Genomic DNA, 22628 nt, shown 5'->3' with positions numbered 1-22628 from the left:
GGTCAGCATTACTGGAAAGGCAGATGTTTAGAATCTCCTCATGGTGAACTCTTGCTCTCTTCTGTCTACCACATAGCTTCTGCAATTGAACGGGTCTGAATTCAGTCATGGAATAAATGAAATAATGTATATGAAACATCTGCTGAATTGCTTAGGGCAGAGTAATGACTCAACAAATCAGTGGTTCTCAACAAAATCCTTCCTTAATGAATCTTTTAAGAAAAAGGCCCACTTCCTTCAAAAACTCTAGTTTGGCAGTTTGGGGTGGGGTGGGGGAAATGGCTACGTTTCTTTGTGTCATTAAGCTGCAGAGAGGATTGTGATCATGCAGCCAGCTGGGATGGAAAACAGTACATATTAGTCCCTTTTTCTTCTTTAAGAGAGCAGCACTTGATCCACTCCAGTGTTTACAGTGAGAGAATAGGTTCCTGGATTCGGTATCAAAGGTACTGGGAAAACTAGTGGAATTCTTTTTTACCATTACTGTGGTAAGCTGTTTTCATCTGTGAACAGATGTGTGCTGTGATGTGTCCACGTTCTCCTGTGTGATCAGGAGATTACACCTGGCTAGCTCAGTCAATAGAGCATGTGACTCTTAAGGTTGGGATCGTGAGTTCAAGCCCCACATGAGAGGTGGAACCTACTTAAAAAAATAAAAAGTTAAACTAGCCTGAACTATTGATTTTCTTGCTAGAGTGAATTCTGGGTCTGTTGTAGGACTTGTTGCTTTCCCAAGTGTAAAAAGAACTGGGTTTCAGAAGGGGCTTGTTGAAACACTAGGAAAACACCAGTTAAATATAATCTTTGTACTTTAGACTTGTGTTCTTATCACACTGTAGTGTGATAGGAGGCAGCAGTTTCAAAAAGTATTTCACTTCTTTTGTATCTCTGGAACAGACAAGTTCATGTCGTTGGGGTAGGAGTAGTGTAGGGCCAAGTTCATTGTTGAACTCAGACTGAGGCTTTTGAAGCTTTGCTTTTTTCCACATACAGTAAAACTGAAGGGGAAAAGAGAATGAATACACAATACAGAAAATGAGAGTGGGATGGTAAGGAAACTTAGAATCAAAGTATTTTGCTTAACTATGCAAATAAATCTTTGCTCTTGGCTCAAAACATTGGTTTTTGTAGGATTTAAAGGGATTAAGGTTAATTTTTTTCGTGGAGTATGAGCCTTGATTCTTTGAACAAAGTCTAGTCTCGGGGAGGACTGGCAGTAAGTGGACTTCTGTGACTCAGTGGGGATATGATAAAGTGCTTTGTCATTTGCAGATAGTCTTAGGGTCAAATTCTGATGACTTACCACACTTGAAGCTTGGGAAGAGGAGGCATGGCCTGATAGAATGAGCACATTATTCTTGGAAACCTAGTTAGAGTTTGGCAAACACCCAGAAATTCGTACATGAAGTTTTGCTTCTACATAGGACTCAAGCCTTGGAAGAAAGGAGACTTGATACCATCCTGCTGTCACCATCAAATACCACACATCAACTAATCTTACAGGGTGTGTGTCTCAATGTTGAAATCCTACTTATCCTCTCCTTAATCAAGTGGCTAATTGCTTATTAAGTAGCAATGGGAACATGGATATCTTATAACAGATTTCCCCTGACCTTCGTTTCACCCTCTGCCATATTCCTTGTCTTCAGAGAAGAGAAAAGGCACTCATTTACAAGTAATCTCAAAAAATATTTGATAAAGGTCAAGACTGGGGTGGGAAGTCGGCTTGGGAGAGTTAGTATCCTGTGTTGCCTAGACAAGCCCTGGGTTAAGCCTCCCTCCCACTTTCTCATGTCATGGCTTGGCTCATAGCCTGGGAACATCCCTATTCCTAGGACTTGTTCACTGTTCATAGTAACTTCTAAATGCCCAAGCTCCTTAAAAAACCTGCTCACAGAAAAACCACACCACTTCTTTTATTAATGTTGCTATTTTTCTTAAAAAAAAATCCAACTTCATGTAAAATGCATTTCTGGACATATTTCAAAGATCTGCACAGACCTTGGGTCTGAGGTTCTTTGCCTCAAGCAGCCCATTGGGGGAATAATTAGGCCCTTCTGCCCCCCAGATGCCTGGTGCCCATATGTAGTTGCCATTTCTTTCTTTGTAACTCACTTTCCTCTTTCCCAAGAGCAGCCTTAGGGAGAGCCGTGGCTTAAATGATTTACAGCATGAGTGGTATATTTAGAGTCCTTGGAGGACCTGTGCACTAGGATTGCTTGGTGTCCAATGTTGTCCATCTCAAGTGGTATTAGGAAGTCAGGCATGTCCAAGATGGCCATACATGTCACTGCTGTCTCCTGGTGGCAGCAAGCAGACCTTAGTGAGAAAACAGAAAGCATGTTACCGAGAGCTCGCTGGCCCCAAACAATGAGTTTTCTTTTGAGCTAGGGTTTCTGTGTGCCCTCTGAGCAAGTGTGAATTTCTCCCCCATAGTCTCCTGTGATTTCCACTTTACCCAGCGTTAGGTGTGTTGTGTTCATGTTTTGGTGTGGTTCACACAGGGAAAACCCCAGAAGATACCTCCTTGAGTTAAATATATGGTTAAATTCTATTCTGTCATTTTTTTTTTTTTAAAAGAAGGGAATAAGAAATATAAGGCAAATTTTCTTTAACAAATGCCCATTTCTTAGTATTTTAATTAAGCAGAGTTGTTCTTTTGGGCTTTTAGATTACAACTTGATTTCATGCCAATTTTTTTTTTTTTTAACTTGGTACATTTTAACCTTTCCCTTCAGGAACATGAATAACTCAGAGTACAGGGAAGCATGTTAATGGGTCCAGATAATACGGTTATGTACACTAATGGAAGGAGGCTTATAGTGTGGAACATGTCCAATAATACTTAATTTAAAAATAATTTGACTTGGAAGTGGGCTTTTCCCTCAAACTGATTAATCTGTTTTACTTCCGTTTAGATTAGCATAAAATAGTTTCCCCGCCCCGGCGCGGGGCTCGCGCTTGTGGCCTCGCGGCTCCCCCAGCCCAGCTCCCCCGCCTTCGGAGCCCAGCGCCGCCGCCATGTCTTCCGGGGCCAGCATGAACGCCCTGCAGCGTCTGGTGGAGCCGCTCAAGCTGGAGGCCGGCGAGGAGAGGATCAAGGTCTCGCAGGCAGCTGCAGAGCTTCAACAGTACTGCATGCAGAATGCCTGCAAGGATGCCTTGCTGGTAGGTGTTCCAGCTGGAAGCAACCCCTTCCGGGAGCCCAGATCCTGTGCTTTATTCTAAAGGCTGTAAGGAAGAAGTTCACTGAGGAATGCTTTTAAGCGCAAAGTGATGAATAACTAACTGCCTCCAAGTCTCAAGAAAACACTTTTCTCCAGACAAATGACTTAGATATTTCAGACTTTTCCTTGGCCTGGTCCTATAGCCAAAATTCTATAGAAATTGATGAGTTTCTACTCCGATAAGGAAACTGGGTGAGGGGGAAGACTAGATAATAATGGTCAGACTCTTTTGGTAAAGTGCTTTTATATTAAACAAAAATGTTACCACCAAATACACCTCTTTCATAAGCAAATTATTGGTGTTTCTATACCTGGAATATTATGTTTGTTTTATTTACTGGATGTTTACATTTTGGGAAGGCAAACATTTTTGTTTGTTAAAAAATTGAATATTTGTAATTTGTTCCTAAGATTTTTATACCATAACAAAACTGTTCTTTTCTCCTGAATTTACAGTTTCTTTTTTTTTTTTTTTTTTTTTTTTTTTTTTTTAATTTTTTTATTCTTATGTTAATCCCCTTACATTACAACATTAGTTTTAGATGAAGTGTTCCATGATTCATTGTTTGTGCATAACACCCAGTGCTCCATGCAGAATGTGCCCTCCTAAATACCCACCACCAGGCTAACCCATTCTCCCACCCCCCTCCCCTCTAGAACCCTGTTTGTTTTTCAGAGTCCATCGTCTCTCATGGTTCGTCTACCCCTCCGATTTCCCCCGCTTCATTCTTCCCCTCCCGCTACCTTCTTCTTCTTCTTCTTTTTTTTTTTTTCTTAACATATATTGCATTATTTGTTTCAGAGGTACAGATCTGAGATTCAACAGTCTTGCACAATTCACAGCGCTTACCAGAGCACATACACTCCCCAGTGTCTATCACCCAGTCCCCCCATCCCTCCCACCCCACCCCCCACTCCAACAACACTCAGTTTGTTTCCTGCGATTAAGAATTCCTCATATCAGTGAGATCATATGATACATGTCTTTCTCTGTTTGACTTATTTCACTCAACATAATACCCTCCAGTTCCATCCACGTCGTTGCAAATGGCAAGATCTCATTCCTTTTGATGGCTGCATAATATTCCATTGAATATATATACCACATCTTCTTTATCCATTCATCTGTCGATGGACATCTTGGCTCTTTCCACAGTTTGGCTATTGTGGACATTGCTGCTATAAACATCGGGGTGCACGTAGCCCTTCGGATCCCTACTTTTGTATCTTTGGGGTAAATACCCAGTAGTGCAATTGCTGGATCATATGGTAGCTCTATTTTCAACTTTTTGAGGAACCTCCATACAGTTTTCCAGAGTGGCTGCACCAGCTTGCATTCCCACCAACAGTGGAGGAGGGTTCCCCTTTCTCCGCATCCCCGCCAACATCTGTCGTTTCCTGACTTGTTAATTTTAGCCATTCTGACTGGTGTGAGGTGATATCTCATTGAGGTTTTGATTTGGATTTCCCTGATGCCGAGCGATATTGAGCACTTTTTCATGTGTCTGTTGGCCATTTGGATGTCTTCTTTGGAAAAATGTCTGTTCATGTCTTCTGCCCATTTCTTAATTGGATTCTTTGTTCTTTGGGTGTTGAGTTTGATGAGTTCTTTATAGATTTTGGATACTAGCCCTTTATCTGATATGTCATTTGCAAATATCTTCTCCCATTCTGTCGGTTGTCTTTTGGTTTTGTTAACTGTTTCCTTTGCTTTGCAAAAGCTTCTTATCTTGATGAAGTCCCAATAGTTCATTTTTGCCCTTGCTTCCCTTGCCTTTGGCGATGTTTCTAGGAAGAAGTTGCTTCGGCTGAGGTCAAAGAGGTTGTTGCCTGTGTTCTCCTTTAGGATTTTGATGGACTCCTGTCTCACATTGAGGTCTTTCAACCATTTGGAGTCTATTTTTGTGTGTGGTGTAAGGAAGTGGTCCAGTTTCATTCTTCTGCATGTGTCTATCCAATTTTCCCAACACCATTTGTTGAAGAGACTGTCTTTGTTCCATTGGACATTCTTTCCTGCTTTGTCGAAGATTAGTTGACCATAGAGTTGAGGGTCCATTTCTGGGCTCTCTATTCTGTTCCATTGATCGATGTGTCTGTTTTTGTGCCAGTACCATGCTGTCTTGATGATGACAGCTTTGTAATAGAGCTTGAAGTCCGGAATTGTGATGCCACCGGCTTTGCTTTTCTTTTTCAATATTCCTCTGGCTATGCGGGGTCTTTTCTGGTTCCATACAAATTTTAGGATTATTTGTTCCATTTCTTTGAAAAAAGTGGGTGGTATTTTGATGGGGATTGCATTGAATGTGTAGATTGCTCTAGGTAGCATTGACATCTTCACAATATTTGTTCTTCCAATCCATGAGCATGGAACGTTTTTCCATTTCTTTGTGTCTTCCTCAATTTCTTTCATGAGTATTTTATAGTTTTCTGAGTACAGATCCTTTGTCTCTTTGGTTAGATTTATTCCTAGGTATCTTATGGTTTTGGGTGCAATTGTAAATGGGATCGACTCCTTAATTTCTCTTTCTTCTGTCTTGTTGTTGGTGTATAGGAATGCCACTGACTTCTGTGCATTGATTTTATATCCTGCCACTTTACTGAATTCCTGTATGAGTTCTAGCAGTTTTGGGGTGGAGTCTTTTGGGTTTTCCACATAAAGTATCATATCATCTGCAAAGAGTGAGAGTTTGACTTCTTCTTTGCCAATTTGGATGCCTTTGATTTCTTTTTGTTGTCTGATTGCTGTGGCTAGGACTTCCAATACTATGTTGAATAGCAGTGGTGATAGTGGACATCCCTGCCGCGTTCCTGACCTTAGGGGGAAAGCTCTCAGTTTTTCCCCATTGAGAATAATATTTGCTGTAGGTTTTTCATAGATGGCTTTTATGATATTGAGGTATGTACCCTCTATCCCTATACTCTGAAGAGTTTTGATCAAGAAAGGATGCTGTACTTTGTCAAAAGCTTTTTCGGCATCTATCGAGAGGATCATATGATTCTTGTTCTTTCCTTTGTTAATGTACTGTATCACATTGATTGATTTGCGGATGTTGAACCAACCTTGCAGCCCAGGGATAAATCCCACTTGGTCATGGTGAATAATCCTTTTAATGTACTGTTGGATCCTATTGGCTAGTATTTTGGTGAGAATTTTTGCATCCATGTTCATCAGGGATATTGGTCTGTAATTCTCCTTTTTGATGGGGTCTTTGTCTGGTTTGGGGATCAAGGTAATGCTGGCCTCATAAAATGAGTTTGGAAGTTTTCCTTCCGTTTCAATTTTTTGGAACAGTTTCAGAAGAATAGGTATTAATTCTTCTTGAAATGTTTGGTAGAATTCCCCTGGGAAGCCATCTGGCCCTGGGCTTTTGTTTTTTGGGAGATTTTTGATGACTGCTTCAATTTCCTTAGTGGTTATAGGTCTGTTCAGGTTTTCTATTTCATCCTGGTTCAGTTTTGGTAGTTGATACATCTCTAGGAATGCATCCATCTCTTCCAGGTTATCTAATTTGCTGGCATAGAGTTGCTCATAATATGTTCTTATAATTGTTTGTATTTCTTTGGTGTTGGTTGTGATCTCTCCTCTTTCATTCATGATTTTGTTGATTTGGGTCATTTCTCTTCTCTTTTTGATAAGTCTGGCCAGGGGTTTATCAATCTTGTTAATTCTTTCAAAGAACCAGCTCCTAGTTTCGTTGATCTGTTCTACTGTTCTTTTAGTTTCTATTTCATTGATTTCTGCTCTGATCTTTATGATTTCTCTTCTCCTGCTGGGTTTAGGCTTTATTTGCTGTTCTTTCTCCAGCTCCTTTAGGTGTAGGGTTAGGTTGTGTACTTGAGACCTTTCTTGTTTCTTGAGGAAGGCTTGTATTGCTATATACTTTCCTCTTAGGACTGCCTTTGCTGCATCCCAAAGATTTTGAACAGTTGTGTTTTCATTTTCATTAGTTTCCATGTATTTTTTTAATTCTTCTTTAATTTCCTGGTTGACCCATTCATTCTTCAGTAGGATGCTCTTTAGCCTCCATGTATTTGAGTTCTTTCCGACTTTCCTCTTGGGATTGAGTTCTAGTTTCAAAGCATTGTGGTCTGAAAATAGGCAGGGAATGATCCCAATCTTTTGGTACCGGTTGAGACCTGATTTATGACCTAGGATGTGGTCGATTCTGGAGAATGTTCCATGGGCAGTAGAGAAGAATGTGTATTCCGTTGCTTTGGGGTGGAATGTTCTGAATATGTCTGTGAAGTCCATTTGGTCCAGTGTGTCATTTAAAGTCTTTATTTCCTTGTTGATCTTTTGCTTAGATGATCTGTCCATTTCAGTGAGGGGGATGTTAAAGTCCCCCACTATTATTGTATTGTTGTTGATGTGTTTCTTTGCTTTTGTTATTAATTGCCTTATATAATTGGCTGCTCCCATGTTAGGGGCATAGATATTTACAATTGTTAGATCTTCTTGTTGGATAGATCCTTTAAGTATGATATAGTGTCCTTCCTCATCTCTTATTACAGTCTTTGGTTTAAAATCTAATTTGTCTGATATAAGGATTGCCACCCCAGCTTTCTTTTGGTGTCCATTAGCATGGTAAATGGTTTTCCACCCCCTCACTTTCAATCTGGGGGTGTCTTTGGGTCTAAAATGAGTCTCTTGCAGACAGCATATCGATGGATCTTGTTTTTTAATCCAGTCTGTTAGCCTGTGTCTTTTGATTGGGGCATTTAGCCCATTTACATTCAAGGTAACTATTGAAAGATAGGAATTTAGTGCCATTATATTGCCTGTAAGGTGACTGTTACCATATATTGTCTGTGTTCCTTTCTGGTCTATGTTGCTTTTAGGGTCTCTCTTTGCTTAGAGGACCCCTTTCAAGATTTCCTGTAGGGCTGGTTTTGTGTTTGCAAATTCCTTTAGTTTTTTTTTGTCCTGGAAACTTTTTATCTCTCCTTCAATTTTCAATGACAGCCTAGCTGGATAGAGTATTCTTGGCTGCATATTTTTCTCATTTAGTGCTCTGAATATATCCTGCCAGTCCTTTCTGGCCTGCCAGGTCTCTGTGGATAGGTCTGTTGCCAATCTAATGTTTCTACCATTGTAGGTTACATATCTCTTCTCCCGAGCTGCTTTCAGGATTTTCTCTTTGTCTGTGAGACTTGTAAGTTTTACTATTAGATGTCGGGGAGTTGACCTATTTTTATTGATTTTGAGAGGGGTTCTCTGTGCTTCCTGGATTTTCATGCCTGTTTCTTTCCCCAAATTAGGGAAGTTCTCTGCTATAATTTGCTCCATTATACCTTCTGCCCCCCTCTCTCTTTCTTCTTCTTCTGGGATCCCAATTATTCTAATGTTGTTTCGTCTTATGGTATCACTTATCTCTCGAATTCTGCCCTCATGATCCAGTAGTTGTTTATCTCTCTTTTTCTCAGCTTCTTTATTTTCCAGCATTTCATCTTCTATATTACTGATTCTCTCTTCTGCCTCATTTATTCTAGCAGTTAGTGCCCCCATTTTTGATTGCACCTCATTAATAGCCTTTTTGATTTCTACTTGGTTGGATTTTAGCTCTTTTACTTCTCCAGAAAGAGTTTCTCTAATAACTTCCATATTTTTTTCAAGCCCAGCTAGTATCTTTAAAGTGATGATTCTGAACTCTAGATCTGACATCGTACTAATGTCCGTATTGAGTAGGTCCCTGGCAGTCGGTACTGCCTCTTGTTCTTTTTGTTGAGGTGATTTTTTCCGTCTCGTCATTTTGTGCAGAGGAGAATAGATTAATGAGAGAACAAAATGCTAGCAGAGTAACCACGTCCCCAGAAAATATACTCTAAACAAATCAGAAAAGACCTGAAGCAGTGGGATAAGAAGGGGAAAGAGAGAAAAAAAAAAAAGAAAAAAAAAGAAAAAGATAAAGATAAAAACAACAACAAACAAAACAAAAGAACAACAACAAAAGAAAAACCAGAATGTGATCAAATATGATCTATATGGTATATAGATCAGTGCCACACACTAGATTTGGGGTGTGTTTTGGTCTTTTAGAAGAAAGTGTCTCCCAAAATTTTAAAGAAAGAAAAACTTATATATGTACAAAAATAAGGGTTGATATGATGAAGGGATGGAAAATGACTGTAAAAATGGAAATTATAAAAAATTTTATAAAAGGAATTGATAAGAAGTTGTTTGAAAAAAGAAAGAGGATTTAAAAAAAGAAAAAAGAAAAAAAAAAAAGGGAGAGGATGTGATCAGGCAGGGGAATAGAGAACACCATATACTAGAGATTTAGGGTATATTTTAATCTGTTAGAAGAAACTATCTCAAAATTTTAAAGAGAGAACAACTTATATATATAAGCCAAAAATATGGGTAACTACTATGAAGGGATAGAATATGACTCTAAAAATGAAAAATAAAAATGTTTTTTTTTAAAAAAGGGATTGATAAGATGTTGTTTGAAAAAGGGAAAAAGAAAAATTCAAAAAGAAATAAAAAGACAAAAAGACAGTTAAAAAAAAAATTAACTTTAAAAGACTAAGGAATCATGGTAAAAAAGTCGTGAATTCTATGTGCAGCATTCCCCTAGCGCTGGAGTTCTGCCGTTCTCATTGATCGGTAAACTTGGTCTTGGCTGCCTGTTCTCGCTGATCTTCTGGGGAGGGGCCTGTTGCCGTGGTTCCCAAATGTCTCTGCCGGAGGCGGAATTGCCCCGCCCTTGCCCCCTCCTGGCTAAGTAATCTGCTCGGGTTTGCTCTCCGCGGCTTTTGTTCCCTGCGAGCTTTCCGCACAGCTTTGGAGGCCGAGAGTGAAAATGGCGGCCTCCCAATCTCCGCCCCGGAGGAGCCGAGAACTCGGGCCCGCTCCTCAGTGAGCCCCCAGAGAAAAGCCGTCAGTCACTCCCGTCTCCCCGGTCTGCAGCTGCACTCCGTGCTCAACCGGCCTGTGACCACGCGTTTCTATCTTTGGCACCGGACCCGGTCTGGAGTCTCCAAACCCAGCAGATCCCTGCGGTGCGCTCCCGCGCGGCTCCTCCCAGGGGAGGAAGGTGAGTCTCCCCGGATCGGCCGCTTGTGGGGTCCCTGCTGGAGGAGCAGGGGCCCGACTGGGCCGCGGATCGCGGTTAATGGCAACCCCAGCTGAGAGCCCGCGCCTGGGCTCCGCCTCTGCAGCCGGCTTCCCTGCTGCGTTACCTGGGAGCTCTGCTGCCCTCAGGCACCCCCGGTCTTTCTGTGACCCCGAGGGTCCTGAGACCACACTGTCCCGGAGGGTTCCACCCCCCGCTGAGCCACCAGAGTGACGTCCCTCGGCGGAGCTGACTTTTAAAAGTTCTGATTTTGTGCTCCGTGGTTCTGTCACTTGCCAGAAGTGGCCGACGGAGGCCCCTCCCCCGCCGTCTATCCTCCCGAATATCGCCTCGGATTCACTTCTCCGCACGTCCTACCTTCCAGAAAGTGGTCGCTTTTCTGCTGAGACAGTTGTTGCTCTTCTTTTCTTCGATCTCCTGTTGAGTTTGTAGGTGTTCAGAATGGTTTGATCCCTATCCAGCTGAATTCCTGAGAGGAGACGAAATCCAGGTCTCCTACTCCTCCGCCATCTTGCTCCGCCCCCCGAATTTACAGTTTCTAAATGAAGACAAGCAAGTGTAAAACTGGGGGAAGAATAGGCTTTATTAATCAAATGATGTCTTGATTTTTCTAAATGAGAAGAGAAGATTGCTTTATTTTTAACACTAAATATGGGAGCTGTTTCTTAGCAAACTTGTTTGGAAAGATTCATGTTGTGTTGTGTATTAGATTGCCCCATCTGTGTATGAAGCAGATTTGGTCTTTGTCTTCTTAAGTTCCTCTACTTTATAGTTGTGGTTGTACTTAAAAAACAAAAAACAAAAAAACACACCATTTTATCTCATGTCTTTAAAAAATGTTTCAATGTGTTACTCAGAACACTGCAAATGATTAAAAACAAAATAATGTGAAACTATTACGACCTAAATAAATTCTTAATGTCACAAGTGTAAAAAAAAAAAAGATTAGCATAAAATACAACCCTCAATTATCTAAAATTAAAAGCTCCTTTTAATCCTCCTTGAAGTGCTTAATTTTTATAGCAGATTTAGCTATCTAATTATTCGACTTAATGGAAAAACAACAGTACACACATACAAACACATCTCTGAGGACTTGCTGGCTAGGCAGCTGGAAGGAGTGGCCCGTGGCTCTGAAAGGTGTTTAAGAAGAAACTATACTATAGTTAAGATTAAGCTACCAGTCATCATTCTAGAGAGTCTATGTAGGGTTTATAATGATGGTGATAACACCTACAGTAATAAAATCTTCAAGGAATTTAAAAGTTAATTTTGTATTTTCAGAGGTCACCCTTAAAAATCTGTTTTTACCACTCCTCACCACCAGAGTGGTGTCTTATTTTATGTGAGCAGAGTACAACATGGCATTACCTGACCTGACCGTCTTCCCACTGAATTCAATGAATAGGCACTGCTTTTTGTAAGAAATGGCTGAAAATTGTGTCTTCTTGGATTGGCGAAAGCTCAGCTGAAGAATTATCAGGCACCCTCTATGCATGCCTAGTAGCAGACACCTTCCAACATCAAGCTCCAGAACATTGATATTTCCCGAAACGTGTCAATGAAGCCAACCTCTTCTCTTTAGAATATTAAGAGTGAGAGACACCAGAAATAAACTGAATAGCTTCATGGAAGCATGCTGCTTTATGTTTTATTAATATGTGAATTGTTCCAGAATTGAAGTTGGAGAAGAGGGTGGTAAAGACCCCTTCTCCATTTCTGGAGGATTTTGATCAGTCAGGCCTTGTGAGGGCACTTGTTTGTAGCATTTCTGCGGGAACAAGCTAGATCAGACCAAACTCAAAAAAAGTTAGTGAAGGATCTTTTACCCTCTTTCTTCCTGAGGGTAATCGGCCTGTTTCTCTGAGAGTCTAATTTACCCTCAGCAAGAAGCCAAATTGGCCTTAATTGTGTCCTAATTATTTGCTTAAATAGCTAATCTTTACTTCCAGTTCTCCACATCTTGGTATCTGTAGGAGGCTACTTCTGAGCTGCTGTCTAATATACAAACATCTTTTTAACCCTTTCAACATTCCTGCATAAAAGAACATGTTGCTGTGATATCCCCATTCCTGAATTCAGCATTGTTCTATCTGTTCTGAGGTCTTCTCAAAGTAAGAAAAATGTTCTTGCATTATACATTCACACAAATTACTGGTCTCCTTCAAAGCGGAACCATTTGTTTGAAAACATGAAAGCGTCTCCGGCAATAAATAAAGAAGTTGAATACAAATCCATCTGGGGACTTTCAAAAGTACCAAAAATGAAAAAAATAAAATTGTCCTTAAAGGAACGAAAAACCTCCATTACAGGGCACTGGAAGAGTTAAGACTGCAAATGGGGGTGGGGGTGGGAGGAGGATGTCCAGAAGGTGTCCAGAGTTAGTAAGTCTGGACTCCTGTCCATGGGGGCATGCTTAGGGGAGTGAGGTCTCCTCTCTGCTGTTCAGTCACAGGTCCTCGCACCATCCAGATGTGACCAGGGCAAGTCATTCTGTCTCACCAGAGACTTCGGATTCCTGTCAACCTCGAGTATTCCAAGGTACGGGAAAAGTTCGTTTGATATAAAAGGGTAGAAGCGAGAAGGGTTTAGGGAGAGGAACTGAGAGGAAAGAGAAAAGGAAATGGGATCTCCTAAAATGTTCTTACAGCCAACCAAAAGAAACGCAATTCGTCGGGGCGGGGAGGGGGGTAAACCAAACACACCACCCATTCCACCGGCCCTCCAGCCTTCTACTCAAGGGAAGGGCTAGGGACACAGCATGGCGCCATGACTCACGTGAGGCTGGGCCCAGTGGCCTACTTCAGGATGTCCGCCAACTTCTCCTCGTAGTACAGGAAGTTCTCCTGAATGTCCTCCCAGGGCTCAAAGGCCTTGGGTTGGCCCTCCTCTTGCTCCACAAAATTCTGCCAGACGTACTCGAAGTCCTGGGGCTTCATGATGCGCAGCCGGCAGCCGGCCTCCTTCAGCTTCCTCAGGGCGGCCTGCACGTCGGGCTCCTCCCACATGAAGAGGCGCCCCACCAGGATGAGCAGGCGCAGGTTCTTGGTCTTGCCGAGGGTCCGGCTGATGCGGTCGGCGCAGGCCGCGCAGGGGCTGGACGACACGTACCAGGTGACGTCGTAGCGCAGGGCCGGGTCGAAGGCGGGCAGGATGGTGTTGAAGAAGGCCTCCTCGGCGTGGGCGGCGGCGTGCTCGTCCTCCAGGTAGCCCCGGGTGGCCTGCACCTGGCCTCCCTTGCCCTGAGCTTCAACCACGTAGCACAGGAAGGTCTTGTTCCGCCCGGAGCTGTACTCCACATTCCGGAACTGGAACTTAAAGAAGTTGACGGGCAGCCGCTCCCTGTGGGCCAAGGGGGCAGGGCGACAGGGGGGAAGAGTGGGGGATGAGCGCTCCTGTTCCTCGGAGCAGCCCGGAGCAGGCGGCTCTCCAAACTCGGTGCCTCGGGGACACGTTGGCTCCTCCTATCAGAGCAGGCCTTGCCTAGGCTAACATCAGGGACAAAAAAAAGGCAGGCCGGAATCCAGAATGGTTTATCTGGAGGAGAGGAGAGAATCTGGAGGTGGCGCCTTCCGGTCACCCCAGTAGGGAGGGTCTCCAAACTCTCCACCATCCCTCCAACCCACAGAACACGCCTACATTTCTGAATCAGTCACTGCTTCACCTGGCCACACGTCAGAACCACCCAGAGGACTCTACGCACGTCAGTGCCTGGACCCCACCCCAAATCAATGAAATCAGATCGGCTGGAGAGGGCCCAGGCACCAGCATTTTTAAAAAAACTTGCCAGATGATTCTAATAGGTGGCCAGTTTGGAAAAGCAGTGCTCCAGTAGTAATCTCACAAAGTAGCAAGCAAATAAAATTTCTCCTGATAGAGCAAGACGAAGATTCAGCAGAACATTTCCTGCTTCCGTTTGTCTTCCCTGCCACTGACCGCTAGTGTATCTCAGGCATGGCGTGGCCCACCACTCAGTGCCGCGCTCTCCCAGTGACTGCTTCTCAAGCCTGGCTTTTCCCGCAGCTGAAAGAGTTGTCACAGGATGAACGTCCAAGAGTTTTTTATCTTTGAGGTCAGACTACCCGAGAGTACCTTGATATGATATAGCTTGTGTAGTAGTATTGAGTCGTTTCAAAATCATAAAAGACTTGGCCTCTGCCACCCAGATGGTTCTAATCTAGCAGCTCGACTCTAGCTAAGAGCTTTCGAAAACCGCTAATTTTAAAATGCGTAGGGAGCATGGAGGACGTGGGACAAAGGTTCTCGAACGTTTAGCCTTGATTCAGAAGGCAACAGAGAATTGTTACAGGCCCCTGACTAAAGAAAGTTGTAATAAAAGTGACACCCACGGGAGATGACATGGTGGCTTTAAGCAGGTAGAGCGCGGCTGGGGAAAAGCGTGAACTGAAGCAAGCCTGTTTGGTATCTTAGGAGGCCAGATTTGGTGATGACTATGTCCAGTGGCTTCGAGGGTGGGATGGATGATTAGGAAATGAAACCAGCAGAAGAAGGCCAGGTTTGGGAGGAAGTTCAGTAGTAAGAAGGAGGAGAGAGCAAGGTTTCAAAAGGGGATAGAGAGGGCAACAGAGTTGATTGTTTTTATCTTTATGTGTGTCTGCGTCTCTTTCTAAAATAGGGAAGCCTTTTGCAGGTTAGGAGGCCAAGGAGAACGAGGAGGCTTTCCCAGGACAGACTGAAAATGTCACAGGAGAGGAGGGGATTGAGTACTGGCTTGGGGATGCTGAATGTTTTTTCTTTCTTTCTTTCTTTCTTTCTTTCTTTCTTTCTTTCTTTTCTTTCTTTCTTTCTTTCTTTCTTTCTTTTCTTTCTTTCTTTCTTTCTTTCTTTCTTTCTTTCTTTCTTTCTTTCTTTCTTTCTTTCTTTCTTTTCTTTTCTTTTCTTTCTTTCTTTCAAGATTTTACTTATTTCCTTGTCAGAGAGAGAGAGCACAAGCAGGGGGAGCAGCAGGCAGAGGGAGAAGGAGAAGCAGGCTCCCCGAGGAGCAGGGAGCCCGATGCGGGGCTTGATTCCAGGACCCTGGGATCATGACCTGAGCCGAAGGCAGACGCCTAACTAACTGAGCCACCCAGGCATCCCTGAATGTTTTCTTTTTTAAAAAATGGAATCTCTGGGGCCGCGCCTGGGTGGTTCTGTCAGTTAAGTGTCCGACTCTTGGTTTCTGCTCAGGTCATGATCTTGAGGTCGTGGGATCAAGCCCCACGTCGGGTTCCCTCCAGACGTTCTGATTTCATTGGGTTGGTGTGGGGCCCAGGCAGACATTTGTAGAATCCTCTGGGTGGTTCTGATGGGCTCCATGCTCAGCGGGGAGCCTGCTTGAGATTCTCTCTCTCTCCCGCTGCCCCTCCCCCCTCATGTGCCCTCTCTAAAAATAAACAAAAAATTTTAAAAAAGGTAATCTCTGAGGTTGCCCCAGAAGATACCCTGTGGCAACCATTAACTCCACTGTTACTTCTCTACATGCCTTCCCTTTCTAACTCCCAGGACTACAGGGAACTCCCAGATGTCCCAGAGCCTTGGCTTCTTAGGGATAAGCCGCAGGTGCCAAAGAGCTGAGTAAACACGAGCTGTTTCCCTGCAGTTCTCCCTGCCCCCATCATAAAATTGTCTCCACCCAAGTTTCCATATCTCTAGCTGTCAAGTTAAGTTTCCACTGTGGAGATGGATGTGTTTGAGGACCTGGCCCCAGGATTCCTTCAGATACTATACTTAGCTCTCTAAACCCCTCTGTCCCTAGTTGGATGTGTTTATTATTTACTTAACATTTTGGAAGAATGGATGGCCTGATGATTCCCCTCTCCTATTTCAATCCCTGTTGGGAGTTCACTTACACTGAGCTCTCCCCAATTAAACTCACCCTACAAGACCACTCCTGGATTTTACCAGTTGCTAAATGGTCCCTTCACTTCCTGGAATGGCTTTTTTTCTCCTGAGAAGCACAGAGCTTACCTTTCTTGCCCAAACACTTTATGCTTTTCAAGGCCTTTCGCCAGACACCCCCCCGCCCCCCGCCCCCAAGCCTAGTCCAGAGCCACCTGTATGACGGATTCTCAGGCGAAACCCTTGGAAGTATTCATGACTGTGTGGTTGATTGGGGGCTTCCCCAAAGCTGCCTGTGTGGCCCCCCGGGTTTCCTTCTGGAGCCCCCAAAAGCATTGCTCCAACTTTGCCAAATACAGCCCAGCCAAGAGTGTGAATTTGGCCCAGCATGCAATTGTAAATTGGCTCGCTGATCTGAGGGTGTTACTTGTCCCAGCCTCTGTTTAACTCTGATGTTTTCCCCTCCTCCTCTTCCCTTTGCAAGAGGAGAGGACCCAGAGAAACCTGAAACCCAAGGGAGAGGAAGAAAGTTCACCTCTCTATAAATACCAGTTTCCCACCCCTCTGGCTGGCAGCCCCATAGTCTGCTCCGTGCCTCAGGAGAGCCTTCTGGACTAGGTGCCTAAGGAAGGCAAATACTTTCAAGGGGCAAAGGAAAGTCAGGGAGCGTTTGGCTCGCAGTCTTTCCTTTGGGCTTGCTCAAAAACTGGGCTTGCTTGGCTTCTCAATGGGCTTCTTGGTTTTCCAGAAGGAGCATAAAGGTCAAATGAAGTTCTTTGGGCCTCCCACAGGCCTGCCACAAGCTGAAACAGCCAGGCCCTGGAGAGGAACCAGGAGAACAGAGGTGGAAAAGGTCTGAAATCTCTCCAGGGAGCTGGACAACATGGCCATCTCGGGTGATTTTATAGAATCACAAAATAAGTCAACACTGTTATACCTGCTAGTGGAAGAAAGGAAACAGTGACACTAATTTCTCAGATAATCACAAACATTTTTTTTTCGCTAGTAGCACGATGCCTGAGTACCGTAGTGACTTATAGCCTTACTCTCGCCCCCCCCCAGTGGGTGTTTTCTTTTTTCTTTCTTTTTTTTTTAAATTTTATTTTATTATGTTATGTTAGTCACCATACTATACATCATTAGTTTTTGATGTAGTGATCCACGATTCATTGTTTTCGTATAACACCCAGTGCTCCATGCAGTACGTGCCCTCCTTAACCTGCTGAAATGGGGCGTGCATGTGCCCGTGTGTTGGAGTGATGGTCGAGAGAAACACACTGGTAGCAGATTTCTTCACCTGGGCTCAGTCACTGCTTCAGGCACCAAAACCAACAGGGCTATTCCTCCCCCTCCCCTGCTTCTTCAAGCATCCCTTCCTCATACTTTCTGCAGATAGGTCACTCACACTTCATCTGTTGAGACCCAGCCTCCTGGGCCTTGCAGTTCTCTAGGCAGGAAACCAAGAATCCTAATTTCTAGGAAAGACTGTTTAGAACATGGTCAACTTGATTGAGGGAGAAGGGATGTGAGTAAATGTAAGATATATATTTTTCTCACGTTCACATTGAAAGAATATTTGCGCTCCCTAAACATAAATCTATACGGTGAAAGAGAGCAACCTGGAAAGCAGTAGAAGCTGGTCTGAGATGAAACATTTGCTCCAAAATGATCCATGGGATGGAAAAATCTCCTCACAGGTCACTGAGTGTTTACTTGGTTCAGCTTTCCTCGCCAGATCTTTCAAAATCTGCTAGAAAGAGGCAGATCTGATGGTTTCGGTCTCCTTCTCCTTTTTCCAGACCACTTGCAAAGTGGATGCTGAGGAGTGGGCCCAGGCAGAAGGAGGATAGAAGCAGAGAGTTCTAACAGCCTGACTTTCTAGAGCCCAGATGGGGTTTGCCAGGCTGCTGGCTCCTGGGTTGTAATTCTGGATGGGATTTGGCCCTAGGGAAGCCCTGAGCCACTGCCTTTCTCCTGGGAGGCACTGTCTTCACACTCAGTGGAGGCCAGGGTGGCCAGAGTCAGTGGCTGTCTTCTCCTCTTTCTGGCACAAGCCTCCCCAGCATGCTCTGGAGCCCAGGATGAGGCGTGAGGGGCTTGTGGCATTAATAGCCGAGTTGGAGGTCCCCCACTCCTTGCTGTCCCTTCTCCTCTGAATCCTGCATATCCTCTCCGCATTTCCCATGTGACCAGAGGAAACCACTGGTAGCTACAGAAGCAGTTGAAAGGACAGTCACAGCCTGTGCCATTTATCTCTCTTCCATACCAATCCCTTTGCTAGCAGGTTCAGCGTGATGCAAAATCGTACGCAACACAACTAGAGACAAACAAAGACGAACACACAGCCAGGGGTCCTGCTAGGCAGAGACATAGTCGCTCATCACTGGGATGGAAAGATGAGGAGACAACGAATTCTGGTGCTCCAGAGCTTCCCTAAAGCACGCCGAGCTGAGAGGCAGGCATGGACCTGTGGAATTCTCTTCTATGCTGAGGGCGGCTGGCTCTTCATAGATCCTGAACTTCTCTCCTCCCAGAAGCCCTCCCCACAATTAGTTCCTTATCCTAATGCCTAGCAGCGAGGCTACCATAAAATAGGTGTTCATTTATTAGTTCATTTATTTATTTAGCAAGTATCTATTAGGAGCTAGGCACTATTCTTGGTGCGAGGGATAAAGCAGTTAAAAGGCAAAGTCCCTGTCCTCATGGAAGTTAAATACTAGTGGGGAAAACAGGCAGCAAATAAATGATTCCTATTTAGTAAATATTTGTCGAATATAAAAAGCCTCCCATTTATGGCTTTTTCTTCTAGATGCAGTGTGGTGATTTGGAGTCAGACAGTCCCGGGGTTTACGCCCTACTCCATCCATTAGCTTTGGGCAAATTACTAATCCCTCTGAGGCTTGGTTTCCTCATCTGGAGGATAGGTCGAGTAATCCAACCTCTCAGAATTTGGACAACGGTCAACACTCAAGAAATTAAGCCTGATGCTGTTGGGTGGTGCCTTCTCTGGACCTCAAATCTTACCCCTCAGAGCTGAATCTTAAGCACAACCAAATCTGAGCCCTCTCTACTTTTCTTCTAGTGTTTAGAGGGTTCTCTCTCTGTCCTTGGTGTGCTGGTTTAACACCCAGCTCTGTGACAGGAAGGGAGGGAGGGAGGGAGGGGGAAGGAAGGAAGGAAGGAAGGAAAGAAAATCCTGATTTCTAAAGTTTGCTGATCTCTGTAAACACTCCTACTATGGAGATTTCAAAAAACCAACATGACATCACTGAACGCAGAGTTGGGAAGAGATGCACACAATTGATTCTCAGTCATCGTGAGTTGGCTTTGGCACACCTCTGCAGTTTTAGACCTTTTTCTAGCACCTTCTACCTTGTAATTTTGTTAATGTTTTTGGTCTGCTTTCTATCCCGAGTGCCCTATTCAAGCCAGAATCACAAGTGGGGCCTATCTCCTTCTTCCTACCTGGTATGCCCTCCTCACCTCCGACTATTTCCCAAAAAGCTGCTGGCTCTTCTGCTAGTTTGCAGCCCAAAACCAAGGAGCAGGAGAGACAGACCCATCCCCTCTGGAAGTCTAGGCTAGGAGAGGAGCTGCTTTGCTGACCCCCATGATGCCAGGGCATCTGGAGAGGAAAGGAGGGGAAAGCTGTTCCCTCATCCTGTCCCTGCACAGACACAGCCGCACCTCTGGGCTATTTTAAGCCATCTGTTTACCCTGAGGGGCCCAGGAGACAGATCTCCACAGCTGTTACTTGTGGCAAGGAAACACTCAGGGCTCCACCTCCCTCCTGAACTACTCTCAGAGCACCCAGAAAACTGCCCTGCTGCTCCTCTTTTTCTGAGCCTTGGGTCAGAGAAGCCTCTGAGCCCCACTACCTCACAGATGGAGATAGCTGGAACCCTGTTTGGGGAATCTGGGACCCGGAATGAGTAAGAGACCCGTGGAAAGAACACTTGGCTGGAGTCAGAAGACCTGGTTCTATGGTCTTAAACTCAATCTCCCTGACGCAGTTTCCCCTCTGTAGAGTGGCAATAATGTAACCCCCCTCTCCCAGCATGGTGCTGAGGGTTGAATGGGCTCACGCACGTGCAAGTATGCGGTGATTATAAAGCCCTGGACGAACATAAGTTGCATCGGAGGATTTGACCATTAGGACCAACCCCCATGTTCAGTTGAACATAGTCTAATTCTGTTCCAGATCTATCCTGCCCCTGTGCTGGGGAGATCACAACCCTGCGCAGGGTGGGTGTGCATGTGCCTGTGTGTGACCAAGGGCAGCATGGACCAGCAGGCTTAGGGTGAGGAAAAGGATCTCCTTCCACAGAGAGCCACTGGAACTGTGGACTTTCCTGGCCTGGTAGCCCTCGGCTCTCCCTAGGTCCATATTAATCTGTGCTCCTCTTACTTCTTTAATACTACGACAAGGTTGACATTCATTGGTTGGGCATGGGTGAATGCAAGGTCCAGGCTCTTGCCTGAATTCTTCCCTCAGGAACTAGGTTGCATTTTTCCCTCAGGTTCTCTTAGAAATCAAAAAGATGTCTGAGCTGGAAGGGACCTTAGGGATCAACTTAGTGTAACTTCCTCATGTTACAGATGACAAAACTGAGACCAGGGCTGGAAAATCACTTGCCAAGCTTCAAACGGCAAGTCCGGAGGGCCACCCAGGGCTCCTCTGCCCCCTGAGAACATCATGCTTCCATTCTTCCTGAAATTTCTCCTAGTGTGGACCTTACTCTGCCTGTGGGCATTGCTGGAGACGCCCATCAAGGAAGCCTTGGGGCTGAGGGAGGCAATGTGGCCCTATGTATTCCCTTCTTATTCTTGGCCTACGAACTTTGCTGGGTCCTTTGCAAAAGGAACAGAGAGGGAAGAGGAAGAAGGACAACTTGGTTTTATTCCTGGAGATGGCATAATCTGGGCAAGACAGAGGGATCCTGTATGTAGGCCTCTCTTTGGGGCCTGGAGACCCTTCACTCAGGGTCCTTGTTCCTCCTTGGGGCTGTGGCTGAGGGCAGAATACCTCTTCTGCCCAGAAGCTCCTGGCCCTGGACTGTTACCTGCTCTGTAACTACTGTTGGCTGGGAGAACCCCTGGGCAGACTCAATTCAATAAGAAAAAAAATGCTTCTCACTCAGCCTTGGGAAAGGGCAGATCTGTTTTCCCTGTCTTAGGATCTTCCACTCCAGAGAGAAGCTGTAGAGAAAGAGTGAGAGCCATGCAGAGAGAGGAGAGGCCCTCTCAGCAGCAGGGAGAGAAGTCGAGGGAGGAGGTACTTTGACTGGGGCCATATTTAAATGTGTCTATGTCATCCGCTGTCCTTACCCAACTCCCTGGGACTAGACAGCCTGTACCCGGAGAGGCAGATGACAGCCCACTACCAGGAGGCCTGAGCGGTGGTTTCATTCTCTGGGGCCTTGCCTCCGAGGAGCTGCTCCTACCTCCCCCTGGTTAGGGGGTGCGGTAGGTGTTGCCCGAGAGGCCAAGAGAGATTTGCAGCTGTATCCGCGGCAGCCCCTACCATACACGGTAGGCTCATGGCGGCAGGACCGTGCCCTTGACCCGTACTGTGACCATCCTGAATTCCCCCAGCCCGCCTGCAGCCCACGCTCGTCTAGGGAGGAGGCCCCCGGCCCACACCCAGGTCTCACCCTGTGACAATCTCAAAGGGAGGCAGTTCAATCAGCTCCTTCAGCTTCTCAGGGTCATCCAGGTTTTCCAGATCCTCACCATTCTGGGAAGCGGGCGCCGCAGCAGCCGCAGCGGCCTCTTCTTTCTGGGCCATGGAGGGGTGGTGGCTCCGCAGTCACTGAGAAAGAGGAGAGGCAGCGAGCGCCTGGGGCCTGGGCCTGGCGGCAGAGTCCCAAGCAGCTGTCAGCAGCTAAATCTGCCTGGGGACGACGGGAAGAGGCCCCGGGCAAGCCAGGCTTAGTGTTCTCACCTCCGGGCCACACAGGCTTTATAACCAGAGCCCTCCGCCCCTCCCCCAGGCCCTCGCCCTGTATCTTTTTTTAATTGAGTGACAGCGGGTGCCGGGATGGGGGGAGTGGAAAATCTGGCCACTAGTATCCCCTATTTATCAGTAGGCAAAGACAGGATGCTGGCAGGTGGGCATGCCAAGGCCTGCTCTCCCTTTCCCCACCGGCTCACACATACATTCGTACTCTCGCCCTCCACCTTATATCCTTCCCTCTGTTTCCCCGTGCAACCTGTCCAGCTCCACTGGGGGTATGGAGAAAGGGATAGAGGGTGGGCATCCTGAGATTTAGGAGAGATGCTCTCAGAGGTGCAAGCAGGATGAGGCTTGTGTTGAATGGGGTGCTTGCAGAGAAACCCCCGCCACCCATTCGGCTGGGGAGATGTGGGTTCAGTCAAGGAGGGTCCTGAGACGGGGTTGGATAAGAACTGTGAGTCGTTACTTAAAGGGAACAGGTGCGAATTTGCCTGTTATGGCCCCATAATGCTGGGTTAGTTCCTGAGCCTC

At 45.3% G+C, this 22628-nt stretch overlaps 2 protein-coding genes across 2 annotated transcripts; one reads left to right on the top strand and one right to left on the bottom strand.

The window, feature by feature from the left end:
- The first annotated feature begins 6 nt into the window (after window positions 1–6).
- Window positions 7–3260, top strand: LOC123837720 (guanine nucleotide-binding protein G(I)/G(S)/G(O) subunit gamma-10-like). Its single transcript, XM_045866856.3, has 2 exons — window positions 7–1504; window positions 2919–3260. Exon 2 carries the CDS (start codon window positions 3022–3024, stop codon window positions 3226–3228), a length of 207 nt encoding a protein of 68 aa, XP_045722812.1. The 5' UTR covers window positions 7–1504; window positions 2919–3021; the 3' UTR covers window positions 3229–3260.
- APOBEC2 (apolipoprotein B mRNA editing enzyme catalytic subunit 2) lies at window positions 1899–22090 on the bottom strand. Its single transcript, XM_045866850.2, has 3 exons — window positions 21796–22090; window positions 13082–13645; window positions 1899–2319 (listed from the first exon to the last, which is right to left on the bottom strand). Exons 1-2 carry the CDS (start codon window positions 21927–21929, stop codon window positions 13102–13104), a joined length of 678 nt encoding a protein of 225 aa, XP_045722806.1. The 5' UTR covers window positions 21930–22090; the 3' UTR covers window positions 1899–2319; window positions 13082–13101.
- Between the last annotated feature and the right edge of the window lie 538 nt (window positions 22091–22628).

The sequence above is a fragment of the Mirounga angustirostris genome, unplaced genomic scaffold, assembly GCF_029215605.1.
Source record: "Mirounga angustirostris isolate CCGP_5_RB_7025 unplaced genomic scaffold, mMirAng1.0.hap1 SCAF_8, whole genome shotgun sequence".
NCBI lineage: Eukaryota > Metazoa > Chordata > Mammalia > Carnivora > Phocidae > Mirounga > Mirounga angustirostris.
This window is presented reverse-complemented; position numbering and strand designations above follow the sequence as displayed.

What these genes read in the sequence shown, in the direction of transcription:
- LOC123837720 (XM_045866856.3), top strand. Translation starts at nt 3,022, where the DNA reads ATGTCTTCCGGGGCCAGCATGAACGCCCTGCAGCGTCTGGTGGAGCCG.
- APOBEC2 (XM_045866850.2), bottom strand. Translation starts at nt 21,929, where the DNA reads ATGGCCCAGAAAGAAGAGGCCGCTGCGGCTGCTGCGGCGCCCGCTTCC. An exon ending in CCCTTTGAGATTGTCACAGG is followed by an intron (nt 13,646 to 21,795) that starts GTGAGACCTGGG and finishes CTTGGCCCACAG; the next exon opens with GGAGCGGCTGCCCGTCAACT.